Genomic DNA, 27,876 nt, shown 5'->3' on the forward strand with positions numbered 1-27,876 from the left:
CTGGGCAAAGCATAACCCGCCACACAAAGGCATCACGAATTGCTTGTCGAAGTTTGCCGTCGACACTGTCAACGTCACAGTTTGTGATGAGAGAGCTTCGGCTGGCTTTGGCGTCAAGATTCTGGAAATGAAATTGCAACTCCATCCAAGTGCAGCGGCCCAGGCAGGCCACCCCCTGCCTGGGCCATCCAGCCGGCGCCCCGCTACGCCGTCATTGGCCCACTCTGTCAGAAAGAGCTCGGTTCTGCAGATGGGAATGGCAGCCTCGGGATCACCTGCAGCGAGAAAAGAATGGGCTACCTAGTGGGAGAGGGGAAAGGGCAGGATCCTGTCACACCAATAGTGCATGATTTCTCGGGCGTCACGGCAGCGGGACGACGACGTAGCACATCCATGGCCCAGCCAATATATTAGTTAGCGTTTGCAGCAACCGGGCTGGAGATCTACGACGTGCACTTCGGGGCTGAAGAGGAAGAAGGCAACTGGGCCAGCTCTCCCTCCGGTGATCAGACGGCAACACAGCCCTGCCTGTTTCTCCCTTTTCCCTTGCTGGGCCGCGGACAAGTGAAGATGGATAGGAGAAGCAAGGGCAGAGGGAGGAAGCCAGACGACACACATTGATGCTCGTTCGTTCCATCCCAACTCCACCAGTTTAAAACTGCTGTCTTGCAAAGGCTGCAGGGATCTGGGGCCCTCTTATTCGGATCGGAATCGGAGGGAAAAAGCTGCCACATAGCGTGACCAGGACCTGGAAAACCGCACAAAAGAGTGGAAGACAGCTCGCTTCGGCTGGACTTGTCGCGTTCTTTCGAAGGCACGACCACAGTACCAGAATCGGTGGTAGGATGCAATTTCCTACATGGTTAGATGGGGTTGGGGCATCCCGGAATTGCATCGTGGGTCTACCAGGTTGGGTCCAGCGCGAGTGAGATCCGCGCCTTAAAAGGCTTGGCAAACTGAATCCCGGAGCGTGTACCTGAGCTACTGTGGCAGTGTGGATCCCTGCGTCTCCATCTCGCAAGTGTCGCTGGCGCAAAAACAAAATAAAATCATGGATGGCAAAGAAGAGGCTGAAGAAGAAGCTGGGAGAAAACGTGATAGGAAAATAATGTATACTGTTTTACTCGAATGATCCCAGGACTTCGGTCCTCCCTGCATAATGTACCCAAAGTATGTAAAGAAAGCACATTGCGTTGGCGCCCCCACGTCCATGGTGTTCATAGGTGACACCAGGTAGAGCAAACGAGTCAGGCCGGTCCGTGTAGAATTAGAAAGAGTTTGCTCAAGTTTCACCTATAAAAGAAAACGAATATTGTTGGTAATAAAGCATGATGTTTCTATTTCCATATCCCTATCCCTGCTATCCGAGCCCCCAACTGTCACGGCGGTGACCGCTGAAGATTGGAGACAATCTGCCAACCACAAAGCGCTCGCTGTCTCGACCGTGTAAATTCGAAGTGAACTTGGGGTCATGCCTTGCTTGTGTATATTCCACCGAAGAGCAACACGGACGCCATACCGTATATCCTCCCTATCCGCTACTTCCCTGGTCTCGATGCCTGCCGGTAATGATGGCTTCTTGCCTGGTATCAATATCCCTTGAAAGCCCTGCCCCCCATTGCGCCTCACACAAAGCAAAACTGTTTGTAAATTGGACATACCCGACACACAAGCACCGTTTTATCGTCTGGGCCTGCTGGATCCGCGATCGCCGTTAACTTTGGCCGAGCCAGGCCTTCGCCCCGTCCTATGAGACTTTTCCACAGCCGACCGGCCTTTCCGTCCGAACAACGTTGACCAGGCCCGGAAGGGCGCCCCACAAACTGCTATCGCCGTCTGTAAGGGGAACGCAAGCATGGCCACCATTCTTTCCGCTAGCCAATGCCCCAAGTCCGCTTGGGAAGCACTGTGTTTGGCTGCAACTGCGGCTAGAGCTATGGCATCGTTCATCTTATGCTCGAGGTACTCCACGCGGCGGTCCGTTGCATTCGCAAGGAGAGCCAGCTTCTTTTCGTACCGACGAACAGCGCGGTTCAAGGCATCCAGCTCGGGCTGCGTGTTGTCTCTCATGCAGCGTGCAACCATGGCTTCCACGGCCCGGTTGTTGTCTGAAGTATCACTGTGCACACTGGTGGCCGAAGAAACCTCCGCCGCCGCCGCCGCTGCTGCTGCACGCGATTCAAGTTCATCAATTCGCCCGTAGAGATTTTCGATCTGTTGATCCCGCAGCGTCTTGGCCAGATAAGGGTTTGCACCAACCAGCCGTTGCATGCGTAGGGTGCGATTCTGAAGCAGCTTGATCAGATGGCTCACCGGGCGGACCTCGGCTGCGATTAGGAAGATGCATAAATTGTAGTCAGACACTAGGCCTTCCGATCCCCGGGTCAGTTGACATCGAATAGCATGCAAAAGTAAGGCTCCCCACAGGGGGAACACGAAGCATCCTGTCAATGCCAGGACTTCATGAGTGTACAGCTCTCGTGAGGCAGACTCTCGACGCGGCTTCCACTGCATATGTGCCGTGTCTGCAGATTGATGGTCCGGGGGTTGGTCTTCGGCCGTATCCCCGTCCTTCTCGTCTTCTTCCGGGACATGTTCTAGGGCGGTGGTTGCAGAGTCCGTGACAGAAGGTTCGATCTCAGTGTCGGACTCGAACACATGCTCGGCCATGGCGGCATCCTTCAAAAGTCGTATCTCCTGCGCAGCATGATACCAATCCCAAGGCTGCGTGACCGACCAATGTAGAAATATAGCAGCAAGACCCAGCAGTATGACGTCGGTCAAGAAAGCACTTCCGTTTTGGAAGAGGATGCCGCCCACGGCAGGTAACAGGGCCAGAACGAGCGGTATCATAGCATACCGGGCACGCTCTGCCGATTGTTTCTTTTCCTTGTCTGCGGTCCATACGTCTTCAACATTGTGACCAAAGGAATGCCTAGCATCGTTCAGGCTGAAATCGGAAAAGTTCGAGCTACGCCGCCGGACATCGCTAAAGGGATCTGTCGTAGGGCTGTTCAAGGTCGGTCGGCGACGTACGTGGGCAGACTCATCGACAGTCACAGCCCGCCTTATTCCATAGCCAGGTGGTGCGCTGTCGGGGGAATGCGGAGGACGACCTGCAGAACGTGCAGCCGCAGGCATTGGCCCGTTGTTGTCATCTGCCATGGCCGACGTGAAGAAGAGACCGCACGAGCGCATAGCCGGTTGGTTGGTGGCTTCGCAGATGAATGCGAGACAGGCCGACGCAATGAACACAAAGTCAGATCGAAGTCGTGTGCATGAGAATCTAGCAATGAAGTGGTCGAGTCGGGATATCAAAGTGGCATATATTGGAAGAGGTCAGCTCCAGCCAAGCCAAGAATGAGCGGGATGCGGGACAGAGCGGGACAGAGAAGATCAATGGCCTGAAGAGTGTCCCTTCTCCTTGACGGGAGGCGTTTTGTTAAGAATGGCCAGAATGTCGGGGGGCGCGGCAAGAGGCAGTTGATGAGAGAGTTAGCTGTGGTCCAGCCGGTTCTCAGCTGCCACCTTGGATAAGTAGACTAGGACGATGCACTACCTGCCTCCCTTAGGACTAAGAAATCTTCATTTTCGTACTTGCCGTACATGTAGTCACCCATGGCGCACTACCTGCCAGCTTAAAAACCGATGCTCGAATTATTACGTAGGTAAGAGACAAAGTGCACTCTGCCAGCCGCGAATAGAGGGGCATCCATTAGAAAGATCAGATGCGCCTGGCGCCTTACCTAACGTCCGGGCCCGGGTCCGGGTGCACTACCTTCCATGCCTTACATACCCAGACGTATTGGAGTCTGGTGCACACAGTTCTCCCCTAGGTCATACATCAATCAATCCCTACAAACCTCCAGCTTCAAGTGCCACGCCAACAAGGATGCAAGCACCCTGGTACTTGGTTATGTGTGCATATATAGGCGTATATGAGAACACACAATTGGATGATCTACAGACAAATGGTTTTCAAACTCCATGGCTCCTCCCCCCATAAGATCCACCAACCGCCCACAAGCCACCAGCGTGATGACAGCGGCGCCGGAGACCTGTAGCGGGGCACCCCCAGAAAACGGCAACTCACGATGGGGATTGCCTGTCGGCCTGTGAACCCAGTCAAGCCGTATTTCGATCCGCTGTCTTACACGGCTTCCAGCCAAATGGCAATCGCCACCAGGCGTGTACTGTACCTAGGTTGTTACGTATATACCACTAGAGACGGCCCAGTCGGTTGAGACTGCTTTCACCTTGATAGACATCATAAGTAAAACTTGCCAGGTGCGCAGTATTGCGTAGGTATGTACATGTATACGTAGGTACATACCTGCTACTTGGCCAGAACATTTCAGTATGGACTTGTCCGGATAGTTTAGGGTGTTCAACGGCACTGGACATGTAAACATACTGTACTCGGTTAGCAGACGCCTCGTGGCTATGTGAATCTCACTGGCACAAGGCCCCAGGGCTGATTACGACCCCTCCTCTGTGGGGAAGGCCTTCATCCCCTTGCGAGAATGAAGAGGGCGTTCTTTGCTATCACTCAAACGCCAGTGAACATGTGCAGGCTAGGGAGGGACTTACTAAAACTATTTGCTTGCCAGCAAAGTATATTCGACTGATTGATCAATCAATACAAATGACCGGATCTGAGGGGCGGGCTACCTTATGTACTTGTACGACGTACAGGGGCAACCGTTTGATAGTCCGCTTGTCCGACATTGTTGAGGAAGCTTTGCGCCGGTGTACACAAGGAGGAGATTGAGCCTCAACGAGTTGTCTCAAGTTTCTCTCTACAAAACAGCCTCAATCTTTCGCAAGACCAGATGAACCGGACGTTTTGATGGCACATAAGGCTTCAAGGCCTGTAGTACCAAGTGCGCATACTATAATAGGTTGCCACTGCTCCCTGTGTTCAATGGCCCAGACCCCCCCGGGCACTCGCCCAGTACATAACAAGACAAACGAAAAGCTGTCATGATACCGGAATACTGCAAACGAAGGCATCGCGAGTACAGAGTGTGTTAGGCTTGAAGAATTCCCGCAGCATGATGCATGCTTGCTACAGTACAGTGAGCCAATCGCTCGTTTCGATCGCGAAGGCTTAAACCGCTCCTTGTTTCCTTTTTTTTCCTTTTCTTCTCATAGAACGAGCAAATATACTACAACCCGTACCCAACGCCAAGTCAGACTTTATTTTGCCCCTTATTCGATTTACCTCAAGCGAGAGATAGGTATTCACACGGCATTGAACACCGCAGCGGCATGACATGATTCATGCCGTTAATATATGGACGTAAAGTCACCGAGTAAAAGTTTATGCATATCTTTATTTTTCTCACCTATTTACTCCTAAATAAGTAATTTTATAAAATTAATTTCACATTAAATGAAATACTTAAAAATTAAAAAACTTATTATTTTAATTTAAATCTTTTTTAAATAAAGTAAAAATATTTAGAAAATATATTTTTATAACTTATAGATATTTTAAAATATAATTTAATTTTATTAAAGCCTTATTTTCAAAAAATTTAATACTTAAACGTCTTAGTGATTATATAAAAAATAAAAGTACTTTTTTTTAAAACATTTATTTTTATTTTTAACCCTTAACGTGGTTTACCACTACGCGACGCATATCACTTGGCGACGCACCTTTTCCACTTCTCGACCCTTTTACATAAATTAATTCAACCACAACGCTTAAAATCAATTAAAACTACTCGCTATCCGATTCCTCGCTTGATTCTATATCCTTTTCACATGTTCGCGCATTATGACCTGTCTCGCCGCAAACACCACAGCGCCTTCCACCGGTCGCCCTCCGCTTCGACGAACCCCCATTTTCACCTTCATCGGGCGCTGAACGCTTCCCTTTTGCCTTCTCGTCCTGTAGCTGCTGAGATTCCTCAATAGTAAGGGCTCCTCCAAGCTGGACTCGCGACTTTTTGGCTCTCCGGCGCTTAGAAAGTGCCAAATTAGCCTCCTCCAGCATATGCATCCTATCGCGCATAAGGGTCATTTCATGGGCCATTTTGGTCATACCCTTCGCCATCTGGTCTACCGCATCTAAAATCGGCGTCGGAGAGCTTCCTTGATGGGTAGACACCCTCTTTTTGATATAAGTAGAGTGCTTAGTTGTTTGTTGGGGGTTGGACGGCGTTTGAGGGTCGTAGGTACTGGCCGTCCCTGGACGGGATGGGTTAGGTGTAGGCGTCCGGAGACGCACATTCAGCTTGCTAATTACCTCGTCAGGGTTATGAGGTACTAAACCAGATGCGCTGAATCCAGATTTGATGTTGGCTTCCGTAAAAACAGTAAAATGCGCGGCTTTAAAGGCGATAAAGAACTCGAGCTTGGTAATATGGTTTATAGAAGCCTTGATAAATAGCTCGATTTCTTTCGAATAAGCACGTTTTAAAGGCGAATAAAGTGCTATATCGAGAGGTTGGAGCAAGTGCGATGAATGGGGAGGCATACTAATAGTGATAATATCGTTGTCCTGGCAGTATGCCTCGAATTCGGCCGAAATGTGGCTCTCGTGGCCGTCGAGAATCAGGAGGCGGTAGCGACCCTTCGTCTGCGATCTGGTATGTTTATCGAAGTGTTTGATCCAGTCTAGGCCTGTCTCGTTGTTGGTCCAGCCATTGGAAGTCGGCTTGATCACCCAGTCGCCCGGTAAATCGGTTTCGCGGGACCAGTTCGCGAGGTGATATTGGCCTTGAACGATCAAGAACGGCGGAATGCACCAGCCCTGCGAATTAATGCATTCAATCGCCGTTGACCATTCCCGATTACCAGGCTGGACCGACTTCGCCTTTCCACGCCGCTCGGCGCGTGTTACGACGAGTGTTGACCCGATCATGCCCATCATGAAGCCGGTCTCGTCGAAATTCCAGATGTCTTCGTCGACGATCCCGTATTTCGCCTTTATATTCGCGACCAGCGCAAACCAGGCAGAAATAACTTTAGAATCCTCGCAAAGAGCCCTCTGGTAATCGTACCGACGATTCATTTTGGTCTTCAGGTCCGGGTTGCGGTCGATAAAGCGCCTGACCCAGTGCTTGCCGACGCGGTCGCCGCCGCGCGACGCGGTAAGGAGATTAGCCATATCTTCTACACCAGCGAGATCGGGAGGCATCCCTCGGATATCCAGATCAATTATATGCTTGCGAAGTACCTCCTCTTCAGTTGGATTTATTTTACGTCGTTTCGGTCGGATTTCGCGTTCTGAAGTTCGGCCGTGGATTCGATGGCGTAAAGTTGATTCGGGTATGTTGTAAGCTTTTGCTGCTGCTCTTTGGCTTATTTGATTCGGTCCGTTTCGTGTCGCTTGAATTGCTAAAACTATCCGATCTTCTTGGGATTGATTAGGCATTATGGTTGTGGAGGTATTACGCGTTGAAGTTTAATTGTATTGGAATTGAATTGAGGTGCGTCGCCAAGTGATATGCGTCGCGTAGTGGTAAACCACGTTAATATATTTTAAAAATAAAAGAATAAATTATTAGAAAAAATTATTTTATAAAACTTTAATAAATGATTTAAGTAAAACATCTTTTATTATTTTAATAGCGTTTTAACTCTATTTTTAACTATTAATTAAATAAATATCATGTAGGTGTAAAATATAAGAGTGTGCACAAACCTTTGCTCGGTGACTTTACCTACTTACGCATACGTATATCCAGCCACGGCACGCGAATGACCTGGAATCCGAATGGGCCGCCCTTCAAAGTCGTAACACTGATGTTCCAACTCGTCAGCAATGCAGAAGAGGACAGAGCGGCATGCAGTGGGTAGATTGAAACGGCAGCGACTTACGATCGATGGGATGCCTTGATTACTGGTTTATGCGGTCGATGCACAGACACGCTGAAGCATAGGAGATGACCGAAAGTGGGTAGTTGTATGAATGGACCAACATGAGCATCAATCAGCTCGCCCAACAACTACATGACTATCAGGCAGTGAGATAGACTCGTCTAGATGTACGTGGGCAGATGCATTTCAATTTGACCCCGGCCGACCACTGGTTGATAAACTTCGATCAAATGATCGTATTAGAGATGTTTGGTACCTACGGACATACGTAAGAGGTTCTTACCAACTGGGCATTGCATGGAATTCAATGTGACGGATGACGACGATAGATTGACTGGCATGCGCAATGCGGGCTTAAGTAATCGTGAGATGTACCTTGCAGGTGGATGTGAGCCGGTGGTTCCTGACCAAGTCGCATCTCTCCCAACCACTTACTCGGGTCTCTTGGGTGGTGCTTAGAGTCTGTAGCGCAGTTGACTGGTAAGAAAGAAGGAGATCCTCTTTGATATCGATCCACCAGCAGGCTGCTACTACCACTCAAACATGGGAAGTGACAGGGACCAACCCCTGGCCAGCTCACGGTTGGGCGCTGCAGCTGAGCAGAGCGCGGGTGGGCGGCCGCGGGAGCAGAAGGAAGGCAGGGGAAATTCCTGCCACGGGGCAATAAATACCAAGTATGCAATTTAAAGCCCTGTTCTTGGTGACATTTCCGGGCCTGAGAATGATGTCTTAGGTCGGCGAGCAGTCGTTGGAGGAGACACCAAGACTTACCTACTTATACGAGACGTGTGCGCAAGAGCAGAGCTGAAAGGACCCGGCAGTTTGACACCCTCGGCGATGCCTACTTTACCTACCCTAGGTAGGTAACTTCCACACTGAACCCTGAATCGAGGAACAAGACGACCACAGACTCGCAGGCTGGCTGCCTTGTTCGGCTACGGCTACCTACGAGGCGAGGCAATCGGCAATCATCATAAGAAGTAAGTAACAAGCCCGACAGCCACAAACGACCGACCCAGTGTCACTTTGAGGACGCCCAGCCGTTGGACGAGAACACGACTCTGGCCGGGTGACGCAAGTGTATCAGGCCAACCATCCCCAAACCTCAATTGAAGGAAACGACGGCCCTTCGTATGACTGGGAGGAGAATCTGAAGGAAACACACACCGCCGACGCCAACGGCTCCTCTTGGTCTCACTTCCAGTCAAGTGCGTACTCTGCCTAGCCCGTAGGACGAGGTAGTGCTTTGTTAGTGAGGCTGGAAAAGCCGATAGCCCTATCGTGGTCTGGGTTGAAACTGTGGACACCAACCGGAACCTTCAGAAGGGGGAGAAAAATAGAACCAACCGACCAACCGAACGACACAGACACGATCAAGCCCCTTCGAATGCTTTGGTTGCATACATACATCCTAACTCTGTCAAAGGCTTGCCTGATTGATTGTCTTGTTGATTGACGGACTGTTATCAACCGGGCCCCCGGACGAATGGATCAAAAGAGTTAAAGGATTCCAGCAAAAACAGAGGCTGCAGAAGCAGTGGTCCTCGCTGGGTCGTGGACAGCGACTAGGTAATTTCCCAGCGCCTAACATTATGCTGCATTTGGCTAGCAGGTGCAGGAGCATCTCACGACCCCTGACTGCCGGCTCTACTGCAACACCTTCTCAATCCACCATCCAACCAGGACTACCGGGTCGACGAAGAGCAATTTGCTCGCAAATCCTCTCCTACCACTCCCAGGCCTGCAACCTGATCGCGACCCCGACCCCGACACCGACACCGACAACGCCGGTCGCGCGTCGACACAACAACAATACGCCTTGGGTCTTCATACCGGCACCGTGCCCCGACAGCAATAGGCGGAGCCCCAACGGCCATCTGTGTGGCTTGCCCAACAACTCGTCCAACCCAGTCGCCCAGGATTTATCAACGCCATCTCCATTTCATCAATTGCGTAAACCCAACTCCCACCTCCGACACGCAGGCCAGCAAAGGCGCCGCCGTGTCCGCGTGATTTACCGCCTGGCCGCCCGTCCGGCCGCTGCGGCTAGCTTTTCCAAACGGCTTCACACGTCGACCTTCCTTCAACGAGTTTGTCGCCGCCCGCCCTAGATGTACGGAAACAGCAACAACATTCACGCCGAGACGCCGACAAGACTGAACCATCTTCTGATCCGATTAATGCTACTCTCGCCGAGGAGGAAGCTGTAACCACCACCACCACCACCACCACCCAGGACCCTCCACGCCAACCACAACCGGTCTCTCCACGCCAACCCCCGCGCCGGAATCTTCTGGCAAGGACACCCTTTCGTCCCGAAAACAACCTCTTGCAGCAGGCTTCCTTGTACTCTGCAGACCCATCAACTCAACCCGGCCACCAGCAACAACGATTTGTTGGGCGGCCAGCTGCTGCGCGTCTTTGGAATCCAACGAATTCGACTCCGAGACCACCGCCGCGACAGCAATCACCACGAAGACGACGCGCCTCAACTCCACCGCCCCCGAACGTCCCACTTGATCATCCCGTGATAAACGAAAGTGCGGATCCAAGAGACCCTATCGGCACAGGTGCAGGCGACTATCCGCTGCTCACTCTCCCGCAGCAGAGACAGAATAAGCACCCGGCTGTGGCACGCGCTAGCCTCCGGATTGAAGGACGAGCCAGCGGCGATCATCGCATCAGCTTACCCAGGTCACTGCGACATTCCTACGACGGAAAGCCTGGGCTCCAGTCGCCACCTGCCCAAGAAGCCGAGGCAGGCCCTTCTAAGCAACGGCCTCGAACCGACAGTAAGTCCAAGGTTAGCGGGCTTCGGAAGCGCGGCCAAAGCGTGACATCTCGCGCCCGAGCCATCAGCTTCGGCTTGGTTCGCCAGGACTGGCAGGAAGACCCTCGGAAGGCAGATAAAGGGAAAGGGAAAGCGATCATGGCGTCCTCAGACATTGAGGAATATGGACGCTCCTTCTCCAAGGACATAGAACGAGGACCGGATTCGCTAGCCCCCGCCGGAGCAATGACAATGTCTCGTTGCCAGATGGGCTTGGGTCGCCCATCTCTTCCACTGACTCATCCATTATGGGCGACCCTGATCAGCCTGACATGGGAGAAGAATGGGGACCTCAGCATCCTTGCTTTCCTCACCTGAACCCTCATGTTCCTATAGGCTCGCCCGAATATGCCGCCACGCGTGTCATTCGGATCAGGAGGGATTGGCTACTGGAAGGCGACCTCGCCCCAACGTTTTCTAACCTGTACCCCGAGATTCTGGATCCCGCCGGTATTACGGAACAAGAATTCCGTCGTGTCATTGAGAAACTGAATAACGAATTGGTGCCTATATTCAACCCTTATTACTGGCGTAACATTGTCGATGGTGTTATGGGCCTGGTGACTGGCTGGATCTGGGACGATCTGGGCTTCACCTATACCAAATCCAGGCTTAAGACTTTGGAACTGTGGATCGAGAAATGGAACAATGAGATGGAAAAGGCCGTTGGCATTGAAGATCCAGCAATGGCGCCCAAGATTGTCCCTTTGCGGAGAACTGGGTACATGAATGTAGGTTTTCTCGTCCTCAGCCAGCTGCGTTTTCGCCGGATACTGACCTCTGTATAAGCTTGACATCCAAATCCCCGATCCGGAGATTGCTCCTGCCGTCACGGCCAGTCAACCAAACTCGCGGTCTGGTTTGCCGGCTGAACCAGAACCCGCCGTCACAGCTGGTCATGTTGGAGATGCCCAGCCGTGAGTGAAACTAATCGCAGTCCGCACCCACGTCCGATTTTATTCACCCTTCTTCTTACTGTTTTAATGCTACATATTACATATGTACGATTCATGATGATACCCCTACCTTCACTCCCGTGGGCCATGTAACCTATCGACCGATCTTTCTAAAACAAAGATCCTAATCCGTTTAGTTTTTCTTGTTACTGGCAGTTCTGTACTGCTTATGCGCATGGCGAGGCGTCTTCTGGTTTTCTTGTGCTTCATTTTCAGGGGTAGACTCACGTGTCAACATTCATTGGGTTCGTTCTTGTGAGAAAGACGGATCAATTTTTCCCAGTCCTGTCTTGGCAGATTCAGCGCAGCGGCCATTGGAGCTAGAGATAGATGGCAGCGGCATAGCATTGTCCTCGAGAAGAACCAACGAAAAGCTAGAAAGAAAACGTGTTTTCCCGCATTTTGAATGGGTGGTGACTACATATCTCGCCTGCTACCGCCCCTCGACTGAGCCGCTCCTCTACCTCACATTCCAAGAAGGCAAGCTCTAAAGGGGTGTTGCTGCGTAGGTATGCTGTGGCCAGACTCTGTGAAGAACTGCGTTCAGTGTGGATGAGCGAGGAATATAGCGCACCTTCTTCAGCTTGTGTATATCCTTACATTTAGGGAGCTAGCCAGCCTGATCGTTCCTACCAAATAAAATTGAGGTGCGCAGTACCTGACTTTCTGCAAGGTTGCTCTTGTCAAGTATACCAAACTTGAAGTAAAAGTCCATCCTCACCTGCATCTACCTACAAATTCGCCTTCGTAATCCTGATATTTCAGTAAGATATGCATCCCATCATCTCAGCAATCATTTGCACAGCCCACAAAGTATAATTAATTACAATCGCTACTCTGGACTACGTTATCGTCACTCGTTTGACTTTTCTTCTTGTTCGGGTTTCCGAGCGGAGGGGAAAACCCTGGAAACGTACCCCAACCACCTAGCACAACTTCCGGATCGTGTGGTCTGGCAAGCTGCAATGCCGCAGCCCCGAAAATTTGCTCCTCCCCATCCCCATCTCTTCACCTGCACGTTTTGCTGGCACCTCTCGCGGGGACCGCCCCACGTCCTGGGCCGCGCGGCGCGCCTCACCTGCGAGGCATGCTACAACGCCATCATCGACCTGGCCATCTGCTGGGTGTGCGGCGAGGTTGTGTGCCGCGGCGACGAGTGCGTCAGTCTCGGGTAGTGCTTCTGGCATCGCGCTTGCTACGGCTGTATACTGTGCGGGAGCCGGCGGGTCACGCAGGGCACGCGGGTCGAGGAGCTGTTCCTTGACGACGACTTCGAGGTAGAAAAGGAGGGGGAGGAGGGCTGGGATGTCTGGGACGTGGAGCACTTCCGGGCGAAGGAGATCCTGGAGATCCCGCTCTGCGCCAACTGCGTCGTCGAGGTCGAGCTGGACTCGCTCGACCGCAAGACGGTCGTGCAGAAGGCGCTGCGGCGGACGGACAAGATCGACGGGGGGGCTGAACCGGAAGAGGTGGGAGAGGAAGGAGGGCACCATCAGCCGCTCGGTGACGGGGCAGATCAAGAGGGTGCCGAACAAGATGGCCCGGGTCTCCGAGGAGCCCACGAGTGTCCGCACACGACCGCGCTCCAAAAGGATCAATGCAGCCGACGGTGCTGCGTCTGGCGGCTCGGCCGACAGCGACCAAGGCGACTGTGTCGTGCCGCTCGATTCGACCATTTATATCTCGATCCTCGATCCAATGGGGGGACCGGCCTTCAAGCCTAGCCCTACAAAGCCCATCCCAAAGTGGATGCAACGATCATCGCCTCAGCATCGTGTGCGACGCCAAGTAGAGCCCCGTCCGGTCTCTGTATTGGACGACCACTTCCGGGACGTAACATCAGCACCTGCCAAAGCTCACGCTCCTCCCGAAACGCCCAACACTGTCTGTCCCACGACTCCATCTCCGCCTCCGCCCCGACTTCGAACTCCGCCCCGGCGCTCGCATCTTCCGTATAACCAAGCTTCGGCAAGTAAAGCGCGGGTCCCGGTGCATGAAGACATACCCCATATATCTGTTACGGTACCGGTGCACGGCACCTCTTTCGTAACTTCTCCGCCCCTAAAGCGTCCATCGTCCCGCGTTGTAGCACAAACCGTATCTGAGGGAGTACCCTCCACCTATTATTCTCACCAAGAAACCCCCAACGACCATTACCCAGACTTGTTCCTCCCCTCGCAGATATCTCGGATGCGTCGTAATACCAGTCATAAAACCAACGGGCCCAACACCACCGCCGTGAACTATCATGCTCCGCCCCCGTCCAGGCGACCTCAGACCCCAAGCTCCGAGCCAGACATGAGGAGCAGCGACAAAAATGGCAGCCCACGCAGCACCAGCCGCTCGCGTACACCTATCGGGGAATTGCTTCATCGCTCGTCCTCACCGCTCGCCGAGGCCGTCATCTCAGGCCTCCAGCGCATCATATCCCGGTCACGCACGCCGCCGCCCCAGAGCAAGGAATACCTCGACCTCTACAGGCCGACCACGGCTGCCGGGTCCCGAAGCCCTGGGGCTAGGGCTGACGTCACGGAAGGCAGCCCAAGCATTAGCATCGCGGGCAGGAGGAGGGCGAGGAGGGTGGAGCGGGAGGAGTTCGACCACATGATCCGTGGCCAGGTCCTCGACGCCCAAGACGATGGTGATCGAGAGGATGAAGCAAGTGGCCGTGGTGGGAGGCAGCTGAAGACGAAGAGAAGAAGCAGTCTGCAGGTGGAATTGAGAAAATTGTTTTCCAGGGGCGCGACTTGATTATGATCGCTGGTGGAAATCCATCAGGTTCATCAATATGTATAATACAAAGTTGCTCGGCGCAGGGAGTACAACATGCATCCTGAGGTTCTCTTGTCGGTCGTCTTATAGAAGATGGGGGAAATTGACAGAGAAAGATGGTTAGCTGAAATATCAGTAGTAGTATGAACATCCAAACCCAGGTATCGAGTTCTTTTGGCCCCAGGTATATGATGCAGGGTTCGTTTACGAGTCAGCTCTTTATGGGCCCTCCCTTATTCGGGTCGCTGACGAGACCGATATCGTCCCCTTGTACAACGAAGGGCGGTAACAAAATCCTCCTGGTCGAGCGAACGATGCTCGTTTGTCGTGCAGTTTTGAGAGCAACGGCGGCGTTGTCAAACCTCGCTAGGAATGTCTCCCAAAAGACCCGGCATCCTCTGTATGGCATCCCGTCTCGTTTTTGCTGCGTCCTCAACTCTTCCCGAAAGGCGAAGTATTCTCGCCAGGCGGAACATGCCAAGCACCGTCTTGATGGCGTATCGACCGTGTACGTATTCACGGAGCTTGACAGCACGTGCTGTCTTGGCCACGGCGACATAGAGCGCCCCTTCCCGTTCATCGGCCAAGGCTCCCAGCTCGTTGGCGTGTGCCGCGCCCTGGGCATGCAGCTGCGTTGCTTCGGCATGGTTATCTGTGCCGGAAGACGATGATCGCAGCAGACTTTCGCCGGTAAGGAGGGGCGATGAAACCCGAAGAGCGGTATATGAGTCGTTGATTTCCGTCTCGGCTAGCAGTTGCAGCGTCGGTGTGTCCAATATCCCAGGGCTTGTCTTGTAATCGCGTACCTTTTCCTTCCACAGAGCCACCAAGGCGTCGGCTGGGTCGACCGTAGAGTCGGCTCTGAGCGTGCGGACAAAGCCCGTCATGGCTGGCATCATCAACTGCGCCGGGTACTGGATCGAACCCGAATCCCAGATGACGCCCGACAAGAGCACTCTGTCGTGAGGATCCACCTTGATACAAATGATGTTGCTACCGACCAAAGCGCCCTGCTCCAGCAAGGCGGAGAGGTCGACCTCTCCTGCGGCTGCTTTTTTGAGGCTGGCCATGACCTGGACGAGCGGGTGCCCGTAGCCATATTTGGCCTCGGCCAGACTTAGTAGATAGTCGACGAACAACTCAAAGAGCCGGAGCTGCTCTCTCGCCGCAATGGTGTAGATGAGCTCGGAGAGGTTCATGAGCAAGACCGGCGTTTCGCCGCAGAACAGATCCTCGGCCCGGGCGAAAGCTTGCCGCGCCACTCGGCCGGCGAGCTGGCCGTGGTGTCTTTGGAGAAGCTCGTCTACGAGCTTAAAGGAAGTATTAACGAATTCGGCTGCTAAGTGCGGCGCACGTGGTTCCAAGGAGGCCTCCTGTGCTGGTTGGCCATAGTCGAAGTATGATGTGGCCCAGTCCCGCACCTTGGTCAGGTAACGAAGGTTGGCCTGGTAGGACGGCAATGAAGAAGGTTGGGCTGGCAGCACGGGAAGATCTATCGGATAGCTTTTGGTCGGCAGTACCAAGCTCTTGGTAGCGCCGGGAGTCGAGCCGGGTTGTATCCGCTGCTCCCGCGGTGTCGCACTTCTGTTATGGTCCTGGCGGACCTTGTACTTTCGAAATCTGCAATAATGGCATTAGGCCTGTATACATGTGGGTATTGTGCATACCTGTAGTCATGTGCCCGGGGTGGTGACCATACTTCCATCTTGCTAGCTTCTTTTTATACATGGCCTTTCTGCAGTTGAGCTATCATGTCAGCCTTCGTCAACCCGGAGTATGCACCTGGTGGGACTTGATACGGAACAGGGTCATTGTGCAATGAATATGGGTTAGATGGTTACATACGTTGGTCTGAAACTAAAATGGGCTTCCATATACTTCATTACCTCATCGAGCTTACGATCCTCATCCAGGTATAGTCTTCTTATGTGAGGGTACATGGCATGCCAAGTTTCCTCGCCGTAGTGCTCCCACTTGGTGGACACGTCCGAGATCCTCGGGCTCGCATCTGGGAGTGAACGGGACGGGCCAGGCGTGGGAGCCAACACGCAGAAGGTACGAAAGGGGACTGGGTTGTCAGGCTGCATATTGTACTCGAAACTAGAAATCCCGATAGGGCTACACAAGGTAAGCAGCCCGCCACTGCCCTCTGATTGTGTTCAGAGATGAGGGACTGGCTGGTGGGAGTGCGGCACGCGTGTCGAGTAGGTATCGAAGAATGAATGCGGTGTAGCCGCCCGCAGGCCCGCAGGAGGAACCGAACCCAAGGTCTCGACTCTTCTAATCCTGGTGCCTGTTCGGGGGCCGGCAGCCAATCAGGGTCGTAGTGAAAGTTTCTTGCATAACACCGGCCCACAAGCCTGCCAAAGCAAGACCCCTCAGATTAGGAGATAGAATGCTATGATAAAAGACACTGTCAGCACCTAGAATTATCGATATTCCTTGACCCATGCCTTTGTTTTTTTGCCTTGGCTAAGGGCCCTCGAATACCACACCTGCTCGCACCATAGAGCCACCTATGCGAAGGCAGATCCGAGCGTCAAATCACAGCCAAGACCCTCCAGCCCCGGAGAAAGGTGGTCGTGATCAATATTACCGGCTCGATGGCCCCAAGCTTCTCGAAACATGAGCATGGATAGGGCGTAATATTGATATCTTGCGAGAGTTTCTCGGATTTGCTTTTCATGCGATGAGAACAGTGCACCGGACCCCGAAGGTATCAAGAGTGGTCTCGTGTGGTACGCAAGAGGTTAAGCCCACCCACCCATGCTCGCTTCAAGTTTGCCAGCACCGCCGAGATGTGCCTGGCATTGCCCGATGGTGTTTCCTACGACAATATCTGAACCGGCAGAAGTCTGGGTCCATTCGACCCAGTCCAGTTCGGCTTTCTCTCGATAGGGGCGTGGCATCTCACCTATCACCAACCTGGTTTCTTGGAGTGAGTCCCGAGAAACCAGATATGGCTCTCACACACCACGTTTACTGTTTCCACAGCGCGTTGCCCGGGTGGGAGCCGCAATGCTTATCCACGGGTCTGACGGGCATGAAGGAAAGAAAACGCTACTATCGGCTTTCGGGTCGGCCTTGAAAGCTTACAGGACATTCTTGGAGTTGGTGATCTCCTTGAAACGCCCTTTGTGCTCACTGAGACAGGCCACATACGATGTCCGGAGAAGCTCAAGAGTGGCATTTTGCGAAACATATGCGCCATCCACTGACAGCTTGTTGAGTACAGTGAAAGAGTGATATTGTGGCTTACGCGCCCTTGGGGTTCGTTGACACTCAAGGTTGGCTTATGCGGTTTAGCGAATCCCAAGAAATGACCAACCCACGAGTGAGTCTGGATCTCGTGACTCACTCGTCGTCTGTCGAGACTGGTTGAGTAAAAGAAAACTTAACGAAGTTCAGCAACCAAATGCACAGCCTGCCGTGCTTGGCTGTGTCTCCAGATATGTTTCCAGAGGACATCACTCTTACCTGTATCTTCAATCCTTGTGGTTGATTGGCGATGTGATGGAGTGTTCTAGTGGGATGTTATTTTTCGTGTCGAAGAACCCCTTTCTTTGAGGAGGGATTCGCGATTTAGGTATATCAGGCTTCCAGACCGCTCTGAATGTCCGCGGGCAAAGTCAGCTCCGAATCTCACTTACAACCAAAAGAGGGGACTGGCCATCACGTGCAACATTACGGGTGGGGAGGAGCAGGTGGTTCTCCGGGAGTGTGAGAGTAAAGTAGTGGATATTGATCCTTTGCCCCTCCCCCATGGGTAACAAGCAGTTGATGGGTTGTCCCCATTGCGTGTGGTATAAACTACCGTTGTAAGGTAGTGCAGCCATGCCGAGCCTAGAGGCACCCTTTCCACCCCTCTGAGAGGCAGCGGCCGAATCTCGGGATCATAAAACGGGTTCGAGATGTAGGGACACCAATATGCCCATGAAGTATCCAATGTGACAAACGTGTAAATGCCGATTGGTCGAATCTTACCGGTCCGAGTCTATCAACTACGCTGCCACAAAGTCAGCCGTAAACCGGCGGGAAATGCTGCTTGTCCTTGGCGCTGCTCCAAGGAGTGCATGATGGATTTGTCAACGAAGGTGGCGCTAAACTCGGGCTTGTCCAATTGATCCCTCTGGGCGTCTCAATGTCATTGACGACACGCGAGCGAGTCGTCAACTGTTGAATTGGTGAAACCAGCCGAAACCGCTGCCGTAAGTTGCGTGCATGTGTTGCTTAGGTACGAATCAGTCGACGCCCGCCGCCCGCCTCGTCCTCCGTCAACTGGGACTATACGCATCTTCTTTACTTGTGATGATTCAACACCCAACAACTAGTCTCTGTACACGGTGATCTGCTCCCTTGATATATGGCATCCACACATGTATATACCTCAAATCTGTCATTGATAGATGCCGAGCCGTGTACTGGTAGGTAGGTCCAGTGTGAACGAGTTTCCGTAAAAGCCGAAGCGACCCTTGGGGCTACAGTACCTTCTGCCGTGGAAAGAAATGTGGGCATTGGCCGTGCGGGGCCCAGATGCTGAGATCCATTTTCACCAGTTCCACCAGAGATCCCGCGGGGTCAAGATGGGCCAGGTGGAGAGCTCGAAATATCGTAATTCCCATTGGTTGGAATTGGACGCCCCCCCCACCGTTCGTGATTGTATCCCCGTATCAAACATTGGCCTAGAGAGCTCCCTTCGCCTTCGCCTTCGGGATATTATCAATGGATGGTTGGAAGCTTTTGCTCGGCCAGCAAACAGAAATGGCCGCCCCTCCTCCTACTGCCTCCTCTGGCTCAGAACTACAGGGTGGCTGGGTGGCTGGGTGGCTGGGTGGCTACCTTAGGTACATACACGGAGTGATGAGCGCTCCTACCGTTATGCAAAGCTTTGGTGAACAAGTTGAGACTGCCACGAGTATCAAACCACATGCATTGCCCAGCTGGAGCTTGGTGAACTACGCATGTACTTGACATGTAGCTACAGCTGTCGTTGATAGAAAATATTGATAATAATAAAAAAACCCTGTACCTTACTCGAAAATCGACCGAAGACAGAAACGAGAGGCCAGCCCGACCCCGCGTGACGAAACGGCTCTAGTAGTAAAAGTGAATCAACCCGCGTCCGCATCCCGCCACTCACTTCTCACTTCACTTCATTGGCGTATGAAGTTATGTACATGTAGTCAGTCACCGTGCCACTTAATGTTTGCGTTGGACCAACCCCGCAACGACCATACCATACCATACCCGACCCGACCCGTACATTACTTGATACACTCCTTTTCTGGCCAGAAAGGGTATTCTTTAGCTGTTTCAGCCATAACTCCCGACTGGCCTTGCGTAATGCTCCCTCCATGCAGGTAGAACCATCCAGATGTATTTAGTCTCGGCCCCCCGACGCCAGCCCATTCCTCTTCCCCTCACTCCCCTTCTCTCCGCAATCCTCCCTTCCTCCCACCTACCTCGCCCAAAGGTACGCCTCCTACAGAAACCAATCCATTCGATCAAGTTATACTCCTCCAAAACCATGTCTGGCCAGTGCCCCCTTAAAAGCAACGTTGGCGGCGGCGGCACCAAGAACCGCGACTGGTGGCCCGAGCAGCTCAAGCTCAACATCCTGCGCCAGAACACCTCAAAGTCCGATCCCCTCGGCACCGACTTCGACTATGCCGAGGCTTTCAAGAGCTTGGACTACAACGCTGTCAAGAAGGATCTGAACGATTTGATGACGGACTCGCAGGACTGGTGGCCTGCTGACTTCGGTCACTATGGCGGTCTCTTCATCCGCATGGCATGGCACAGCGCCGGTACCTACCGTGTATACGATGGCCGGGGCGGCGGTGGTCACGGCCAGCAGCGCTTTGCGCCCCTCAACAGCTGGCCCGACAACGTCAGTCTGGACAAGGCACGCCGACTGCTCTGGCCCATCAAGCAGAAGTACGGCAACAAGATTTCTTGGGCAGACCTTCTGCTCCTGACCGGCAACGTTGCCCTCGAGTCTATGGGCTGCAAGACCTTCGGCTTTGCCGGTGGCCGCCCTGACACTTTTGAGGCCGATGAGTCGGTCTACTGGGGTCGCGAGATGACTTGGCTCGGCAACGAGTCACGCTACGCCGATGGCGTCAAGGGCGTCGAAGGCTCTGGCGTAGTCGATGGTGACGAGTCTATGAAAGCAGAAGGCAAGGCAAAGTCACACTCCGAGCCTCGCCAGCTTGAGGATCCGCTAGCGGCCGCTCATATGGGTCTCATCTATGTAAACCCGGAGGGTCCGGATGGCAACCCTGACCCCATTGCGGCCGCCCATGACATCCGAACCACATTCGGCCGCATGGCTATGGATGATGAGGAAACAGTGGCGCTCATTGCCGGTGGTCATACCTTTGGCAAGACCCACGGTGCCGCCAGCTCGGACAATGTCGGCAAGGAGCCGGAAGATGCCCCCATTGAGCAACAAGGTCTCGGATGGGCTAACGGCTACAACTCTGGAAAGGGCCCCGATACCATCACCAGTGGCCTCGAGGTGACGTGGACCACTACCCCCACGAAATGGGGCAATGGATACTTCACGAGTCTGTTCGAGAACGAGTGGGAGCTGACCAAGAGCCCAGCTGGTGCCAACCAGTGGGTTGCGAAGAACGCTGGTGAAGTCGTTCCCCACGCTTTTGACTCTTCCAAGAAACTGAAGCCTACCATGCTCACAACGGATCTGTCGCTACGCTTCGATCCGGCTTACGAAAAGATTTCTCGTCGATTCTACGAGAACCCGGACCAATTGGCGGACGTCTTCGCTCGCGCATGGTTCAAGCTGCTGCATCGAGACCTGGGTCCCCGTTCCCGATACCTCGGTCCCGAGATCCCCTCGGAGGATTTGATCTGGCAAGATCCTATCCCTGCTGTCGACCACCCGCTCGTCGACGAGAATGACGTTGCCGCCCTCAAGAAAGAAGTCCTTGCCACTGGCATCGAGCCTTCCAAGTTTGTCTCCACTGCCTGGGCATCAGCTTCTACCTTCCGTGGAAGTGACAAGCGCGGAGGTGCCAATGGTGCTCGTATCCGACTTGAGCCGCAGCGCAACTGGAAAGCCAACAACCCTCAACAGTTGGCCGAGGTCCTCAAGGCGCTTGAAGGGGTGCAAAGTAAATTCAACAGCAGCGGCAAAAAGATTTCTCTTGCCGACTTGATTGTACTGGCAGGTGGTGCCGCCGTAGAGAAGGCGGCGCAGGATGCCGGCCACAACATTAAGGTCCCGTTCGCGCCAGGCCGCATGGACGCCTCGCAGGAGCAGACTGATGTCGCGTCGGTAGGCCACCTGGAGCCCCATGCAGACGGGTTCCGTAACTACGGAAAGTCGGTATCCCGGGTTCGAACCGAGGAGTTCCTGGTGGACCGGGCCAACCTGCTTACGCTGACTGCACCTGAAATGACGGTGCTTATTGGTGGTATGCGAGCCCTGAACACGAACTACGACGGTTCGGCCCATGGCGTCTTCACCACCCGCCCGGGTCAACTCACGAACGACTTCTTTGTCAATCTGCTCGACACGAACACGGCGTGGAAGGCATCAGGAAGCGACAAGGAAATCTACGAGGGCATTGACCGCAAGACCGGGCAGAAGAAGTGGACCGGCACCCGCGCCGATCTCGTGTTCGGATCGCATGCCGAGCTTCGCGCGCTTGCCGAAATCTACGGCAGCTCGGACGGAAGCGAGAAGTTTGTGAAGGACTTCGTGGCGGCTTGGGACAAGGTCATGAACCTGGATCGCTTTGACTTGAAGAAATAGGGTTATGCAGCAGGGAGAACGGTACTAGCCCAGATTGAACATTGAGATTTCAGACTGTAATGGCAACTACGGAACTTTCCAATTGGATTCTCTTATCGACCAAAGAAAATTGATAAAGTACCTACCTACCTATGTAATCTCTACCTGGGAGTGATCAATGTTAGTCTGAATTGGTCCCTGACTCAGCTAATGAGTACTGGTTGCTCTTGCTGTAATCAAGGTAGATGTGGATGCAATTGCTATCGTCCCCAATAGTTCCAGGTGGTGGTTGTGAATCTCCAACATAATTTATGCCTGAACGACTACAACTTCCATAGTGTGTGTATCTTTATACCATTCTGCTTTGTATAACATTGGACAGCCTGGTACATCAAGAAGAGGTCGGTTCTGACAGCAACTCGAGCCACGGAGGGCATTCGCAAGAGCTCGGGTACTAACGATGCACCGGACCCAGTCTCCTTAGCCTCTTCGAGTTGTTCCAACAGTCACGCTCAAATACCTTTTCCATGATTGGCCATAGCCCTTACCTGTGATATCATGCCCTATACCCCATACCCCGCTGTCCTGCTGTCCCGCTGTCTCATTGTCCCACTATCCGACCCGAATAGCCAGCCACCAGGGTTATCTACAGAGGGAAGAGGGGCAACATACGTTGGGTGGTGGCATATGACTTCAATGGCGTACAGGCAGCTGCTTGCTTACATGTATTGACCAATTTCATTCTCTTTATTTGCCTGCTGATTTGGAGGAACGAGGCCTTACCCGAAAGAACCTCAACAACTGCATCCTACTGAGATCCTCCATTGGATTGATACGTCTGTGAAGAGAGAATTACTCGCACTGCCACATCCAACTACTTACTTACTGGGCATACCCAAGGCTCCCTTGCACAGTGCTGCTACCGTAATCATGGCCACCAACAGTGCTCCCGCTTCTACATTCAAGTACAATGAGCAGCCCGTCTATACCACTTCCAACGGCTGCCCCGTCGAGAACCCAAGCAAGTGGCAGCGGGTTGGCACGCAGGGTCCGCTGCTGCTGCAGGACTTCCACTTGATCGATCTTCTCGCCCACTTCGACCGGGAGCGTATTCCCGAGCGAGTCGTCCACGCCAAGGGCGCCGGCGCTTACGGCGAGTTCGAGGTCACTGACGACATCAGCGACATCTGCTCTATTGACATGCTGACGGGCGTTGGGAAGAAGACGCCGTGCGTTGCGCGGTTCTCGACCGTCGGCGGCGAGAAGGGTTCGGCCGACAGCGCGCGGGATCCCAGAGGTATGCACGACCTCCAGTTCACCCAACTGGCGCTGTCTTAAGTTAGGTACTTAGGGGCATCAAAGAAACTGATTGGCGATGGTACAGGTTTTGCAATCAAGTTCTATACCGAGGATGGGAACTGGGATTGGGTTTACAACAACACGCCCGTTTTCTTCTTGCGTGACCCGAACAACTTCCCGCTGTTCATCCACACCCAAAAGCGCAACCCCCAGACCAACCTGAAGGATGCTACCATGGTGAGTGAACACCAACTATCCCTCCAACATACACCCACTGACAAGCTATACTGCTAGTTCTGGGATTATCTCAGCACCCACCCTGAGTCCATTCACCAGGTCATGCACCTATTTTCGGATAGAGGCACACCGTACTCATATCGTTTCATGAACGGCTACAGCGGGCACACCCATAAGTTCGTCAAGCCAGATGGCTCCTTCGTGTACGTCCAGATCCACCTGAAGACCGACCAGGGCAGCAAGACCATGACGAACGAGGAAGCTGGCAAAATGGCATCGGAGAACCCAGACTTCTCGACCCAAGACCTCTTCGAGGCCATTCAGCGGGGTGAACACCCCAGCTGGACCGTCTACGTCCAGGTCCTGACCCCGGAGCAAGCCGAGAAGTTCAAGTGGAACATCTTTGACCTTACCAAGGTGTGGCCCCAGGGCGAGGTTCCTCTGCGCCGATTCGGCAAGATGACTCTCAACAGGAACGTTGAGAACTACTTTGCCGAGATCGAGCAGGTTGCTTTCTCTCCGAGCCACCTGGTGCCGGGTGTGGAACCGTCGGCCGACCCCGTCCTCCAGTCACGCCTCTTCTCCTACCCTGACACGCATCGACACCGGCTGGGTGTCAATTACCAGCAGATCCCGGTCAATGCGCCCCTGAAGGCGTTCAACCCCTACCAGCGCGACGGTGCCATGTCTGTGAATGGAAACTATGGGGCCAACCCCAACTATCCGAGCAGCTATCGACCCTTGACGTACAATCCTATCAGCCCGACTAACCCCCACGAGAAGTGGGCGGGCGAGGCCGTCACCGCACTCTTTGACGACATGCAGCCCCATGACTATGAACAAGCGAACGGGTAAGTGCCATTTTGCATTGGGTGTTGTGCGACTATGGGCGGCCTAACTAACCGGGTTTCTAGGCTGTGGAAGGTTCTCGGTAGAACCCCTGGCCAGCAGGAGAACTACATCAACAACGTGGCTGGACACTTGTGCAACGCCCATGTTGACACCCGTCGCCGCACCTATCAAATGTTCTCTCGGGTCAACCCAGAGCTTGGGTCTGCTATTGAGTCCGCCACTGAGAAGAGCGTGCCCAGGTTGTAGTTGGCGCGTATGATGAGGAGGGTTTCTCCATAGGTAGTTCCTACTGCATGCTTCACTGGGACGAAGTAACGAGTCGAGCGGGCTACGGTATGCTTGTGATAGGACCAAGTAAGGATGGTATAGTGGTGAAGCGTTACGATTACTGTACCTGACGATCATTGTATTGCAAGGGTGATCCAGAAGCATATGCCGAACTCCGTTTGGTTTAGAGAATATGTTATCTGGGTTGGTGCCAGGTACAAGTGCGGAAAGTTGGGATACCTGCAACCAATGGCCTTTCTTGAAGTGCGCGTGAGGTCATTAACGGCTCATTCCAGCCATCATATCATATGCCCCCTAACTGAGCGCCAGACCCCCTTTTTGATACCCGTAGAACTATATATTGATTACAGGTATGTAAATGGTGACACTCGGATCCTGAAGAAGCCAGCATGGCTTAAACATACAAGAATCCAAACATCTGGTCAACGTACATGTCAAACACCTGCAAATGTGGTATACCGGAACGCAAACAATAGATCACCACAATAGGTGCGATGTATAAAGGACCAATACCGCTCTTCTAATGCCAAGGCCCTGGAAGCAACGGCCAACGAACCTGAATAAGCTCACTGGCATGACCGGAGGTCTTCCTCGGCTAGGAAGCTGCTTATCGTTGGGGTTGCAGCCAAGGCTCAAGATACCCCAACGATGATCAGGCGCAGGCATCTAGGGTCTAAACGATTACCCATATGGGGCAGGTTGGGGGGGATAATCGGCGAGTCACCTCCCTTGTCTGCCATTTTCCACCAGTAAACGAGGGGACGGTTCGCGGGGGTTTTGCATTGCATCGATGCATTCGAGTTTGCGTACCGTTTACAGACCTATCTGCGTGTGTATGCATTTTGGCAAGTCGTATATTTGACACAGAAAGGGCAAACAAGTACAGTAGGTAGTATTCACGATAGCATATGCGTCTTCACTCGGCCTAATCTAAAGTAATCATGTCAACCAACCAACCGATCACTCTTGACGGAAAGTCCTGCCACATTTGGAAGCCATGCAAATGCAGAAGACCTCCTTTTTATTTCCCACCCTGAGCGGCCAAGAACCCCAATGTAGCCCACAAGAAGAGAACCGTCTAGATGTCGCCTGCCATTGGATTCGTCTGCTATTGCCCCCTTGGACCTGGGCCTGTTTTACGTTACATTCCCTCATTCTTGCTTTGCTAGGATGCACCTTCTGTGATGATACCGGGGTCGATCCATATTAGAGCGCATCCCAAAGCGCCCAACTTCCTGTCCTGTCTCACTTCTCCTTACGCAATGTTGATACCGAATCTACATAAATACCAGGCTTTCCGGCGCTTTGCTAGGTTTTCTCTTGCATCGTAGCTCGCACTTCCACTTGATCTCGGCCGCGCTTGCATAGTTGATCCAACATGAGACTACTCGAGGTAGTCCTGGCTGCAACCTCTCTGGCTTCAGCGGCTGTCACTCCGGCCCCTGATGAGCAAGTGGTTTACGATGGCTTCAAGGTTGTTCGGGTCAATGCCACCGACGGACTTCCGTCACTGAAGAGCAAGATTGCCAGCTTGGCGCAGACGCTCGAGCTGCATAGCTATGCGGACCACATGGACGTTGCCCTCGCGCCCGGCGACGTGGCTGCTTTCGAGGCCTTGAATTTGCCCAGCGACATTCTGGATGAGGACTTGGGTGCTTCCATTGCTGCCGAGGGTCCCTTGGTCAGCTTCAATTGTGAGTGCGGCACGTCTTACTGGAATTAGTTCGAGGAGATACTGACGGTCTTTTTCGGCAGCCATTGCGGAGGTCGGCGCCAACGCTCTCCCCAGTGACTCGTGGTTCAACAATTACCACCCTTACAGCGATCATCTGCAATTCCTCAAAGATCTGCAGTCGACTCTTCCGCAGAACTCGGAGATCCTCGAGATCGGAGCCTCGTACGAGGGGCGTCAGATCACTGGCCTTCACCTGTGGGGGAGCGGCGGGAGTGGCTCAAAGCCGGCCATCTACATCCATGGCACCGTTCACGCCCGAGAATGGATCGCCACCATGGTATGGATTTTGGACACGAGCAAACCATTAGGTATACCAGAGACTCACTGACCGAAACCCAGGTTGTCGAATACTTTGCCTACCAACTTGTCTCCGGATACGGCAACCACGCCACGATCAAGGGGTTCTTGAACAGCTATGACTTCTATTTCTTCCCCGTCGTCAACCCTGATGGTGCGTTTGATTTGATTTGATTTGATATCTCTCGCGATCTAGCAGAACCTGCGTCTTACTAGCCCCACAGGCTTCTCCTACACCCAGAGCAATGACAGACTCTGGCGGAAGAACCGAATGCCTCGATCTAGCACTTCGGCCAGGGGCACAGACATCAACCGGAACTGGCCTTACAAGTGGGAAGTCTCCGGTGGTGCATCGACCAACCCTTCAGCCGAGGACTACAAAGGCCAGGCTGCTGGTGACACCCCCGAGGTCAAGGTTCTCAAGGCCTTCACCGATAAGCTTGCAGCCGGCAAGGGGATCAGGCTCTACATCGACTTCCATTCGTATGGCCAGTATATCCTTCTGCCGTACGGCTACACCTGCTCGAAGAGATCGAGCAACGATGCCAAGCAGGAGTCTCTGGCAGGGACGTTGCAAGCTGCCATTGCCAAGCCCTATGGCAAGAGATTCACCTACGGCCCAATCTGCTCGACGCTCTATGCGGCGACTGGGGGCAGCACGGATGTAAGTGATATCGCGATTTTCCCCGTTTGTACTTTGATAGAAAAAGAAGGGAAAAAAATAAAGAAAAACAGGGAGCTGCTGACCAGACTGTTGCAGTACATGACGGATGTCGCTGGAACCACATACGCATGGGCTGTCGAGCTCAGAGGCGGAGGAAGCGGATCGAGCGGCTTCGTTCTGCCTGCAAGCCACATCCGGCCCAGTAGTATTGAGATATGGCAAGGCATGCAAGCCTTGATACCGTCTCTTTGAGGAACGGGCATCCGTCAGGCATAGACTCTGAGCATACCTTATTCTCCTTCCCATACCCGCTGCTAGGCGATGGGAAACATCAATGCTGGGCGGCGCTTGCAG

The 27,876-nt window shown here is 53.2% G+C and overlaps 7 protein-coding genes across 7 annotated transcripts; 5 read left to right on the plus strand and 2 right to left on the minus strand.

The window, feature by feature from the left end:
- Positions 1-1,680: 1,680 nt before the first annotated feature.
- PG986_013272 (uncharacterized protein) lies at positions 1,681-3,165 on the minus strand (the record flags this gene model as incomplete). Its single annotated transcript, XM_066849494.1, has 1 exon — positions 1,681-3,165. One exon carries the CDS (start codon positions 3,163-3,165, stop codon positions 1,681-1,683), a length of 1,485 nt encoding a protein of 494 aa, XP_066693637.1.
- Positions 3,166-8,376: 5,211 nt separating this feature from the next.
- PG986_013273 (uncharacterized protein) lies at positions 8,377-11,584 on the plus strand (the record flags this gene model as incomplete). Its single annotated transcript, XM_066849495.1, has 9 exons — positions 8,377-8,507; positions 8,567-8,692; positions 8,743-8,813; positions 8,874-9,041; positions 9,348-9,402; positions 9,452-9,923; positions 10,169-10,625; positions 10,808-11,394; positions 11,453-11,584. 9 exons carry the CDS (start codon positions 8,377-8,379, stop codon positions 11,582-11,584), a joined length of 2,199 nt encoding a protein of 732 aa, XP_066693638.1.
- Positions 11,585-12,584: 1,000 nt separating this feature from the next.
- Positions 12,585-14,370, plus strand: PG986_013274 (uncharacterized protein; the record flags this gene model as incomplete). The annotated part of the gene is made up of 3 exons (XM_066849496.1): positions 12,585-12,775; positions 12,839-13,088; positions 13,135-14,370. The coding sequence occupies 3 exons, from the start codon at positions 12,585-12,587 to the stop codon at positions 14,368-14,370; spliced, it is 1,677 nt and encodes a 558-aa protein (XP_066693639.1).
- A 377-nt stretch (positions 14,371-14,747) lies between these two features.
- PG986_013275 (uncharacterized protein) lies at positions 14,748-16,478 on the minus strand (the record flags this gene model as incomplete). The annotated part of the gene is made up of 2 exons (XM_066849497.1): positions 14,748-16,011; positions 16,237-16,478. 2 exons carry the CDS (start codon positions 16,476-16,478, stop codon positions 14,748-14,750), a joined length of 1,506 nt encoding a protein of 501 aa, XP_066693640.1.
- Positions 16,479-19,918: 3,440 nt separating this feature from the next.
- On the plus strand, positions 19,919-22,171 carry PG986_013276 (bifunctional catalase-peroxidase cat2; the record flags this gene model as incomplete). The annotated part of the gene is made up of 1 exon (XM_066849498.1): positions 19,919-22,171. The coding sequence occupies one exon, from the start codon at positions 19,919-19,921 to the stop codon at positions 22,169-22,171; it is 2,253 nt and encodes a 750-aa protein (XP_066693641.1).
- Positions 22,172-23,080: 909 nt separating this feature from the next.
- PG986_013277 (Catalase) lies at positions 23,081-24,784 on the plus strand (the record flags this gene model as incomplete). The annotated part of the gene is made up of 4 exons (XM_066849499.1): positions 23,081-23,447; positions 23,535-23,686; positions 23,744-24,537; positions 24,601-24,784. The coding sequence occupies 4 exons, from the start codon at positions 23,081-23,083 to the stop codon at positions 24,782-24,784; spliced, it is 1,497 nt and encodes a 498-aa protein (XP_066693642.1).
- Positions 24,785-26,204: 1,420 nt separating this feature from the next.
- On the plus strand, positions 26,205-27,774 carry PG986_013278 (uncharacterized protein; the record flags this gene model as incomplete). The annotated part of the gene is made up of 5 exons (XM_066849500.1): positions 26,205-26,520; positions 26,582-26,838; positions 26,901-27,012; positions 27,083-27,522; positions 27,619-27,774. 5 exons carry the CDS (start codon positions 26,205-26,207, stop codon positions 27,772-27,774), a joined length of 1,281 nt encoding a protein of 426 aa, XP_066693643.1.
- Positions 27,775-27,876: the final 102 nt, after the last annotated feature.

Source organism: Apiospora aurea, assembly GCF_038362705.1.
Source record: "Apiospora aurea strain CBS 24483 chromosome Unknown utg000009l_segment0_segment0, whole genome shotgun sequence".
NCBI classification, from domain to species: Eukaryota; Fungi; Ascomycota; class Sordariomycetes; order Amphisphaeriales; family Apiosporaceae; genus Apiospora; species Apiospora aurea.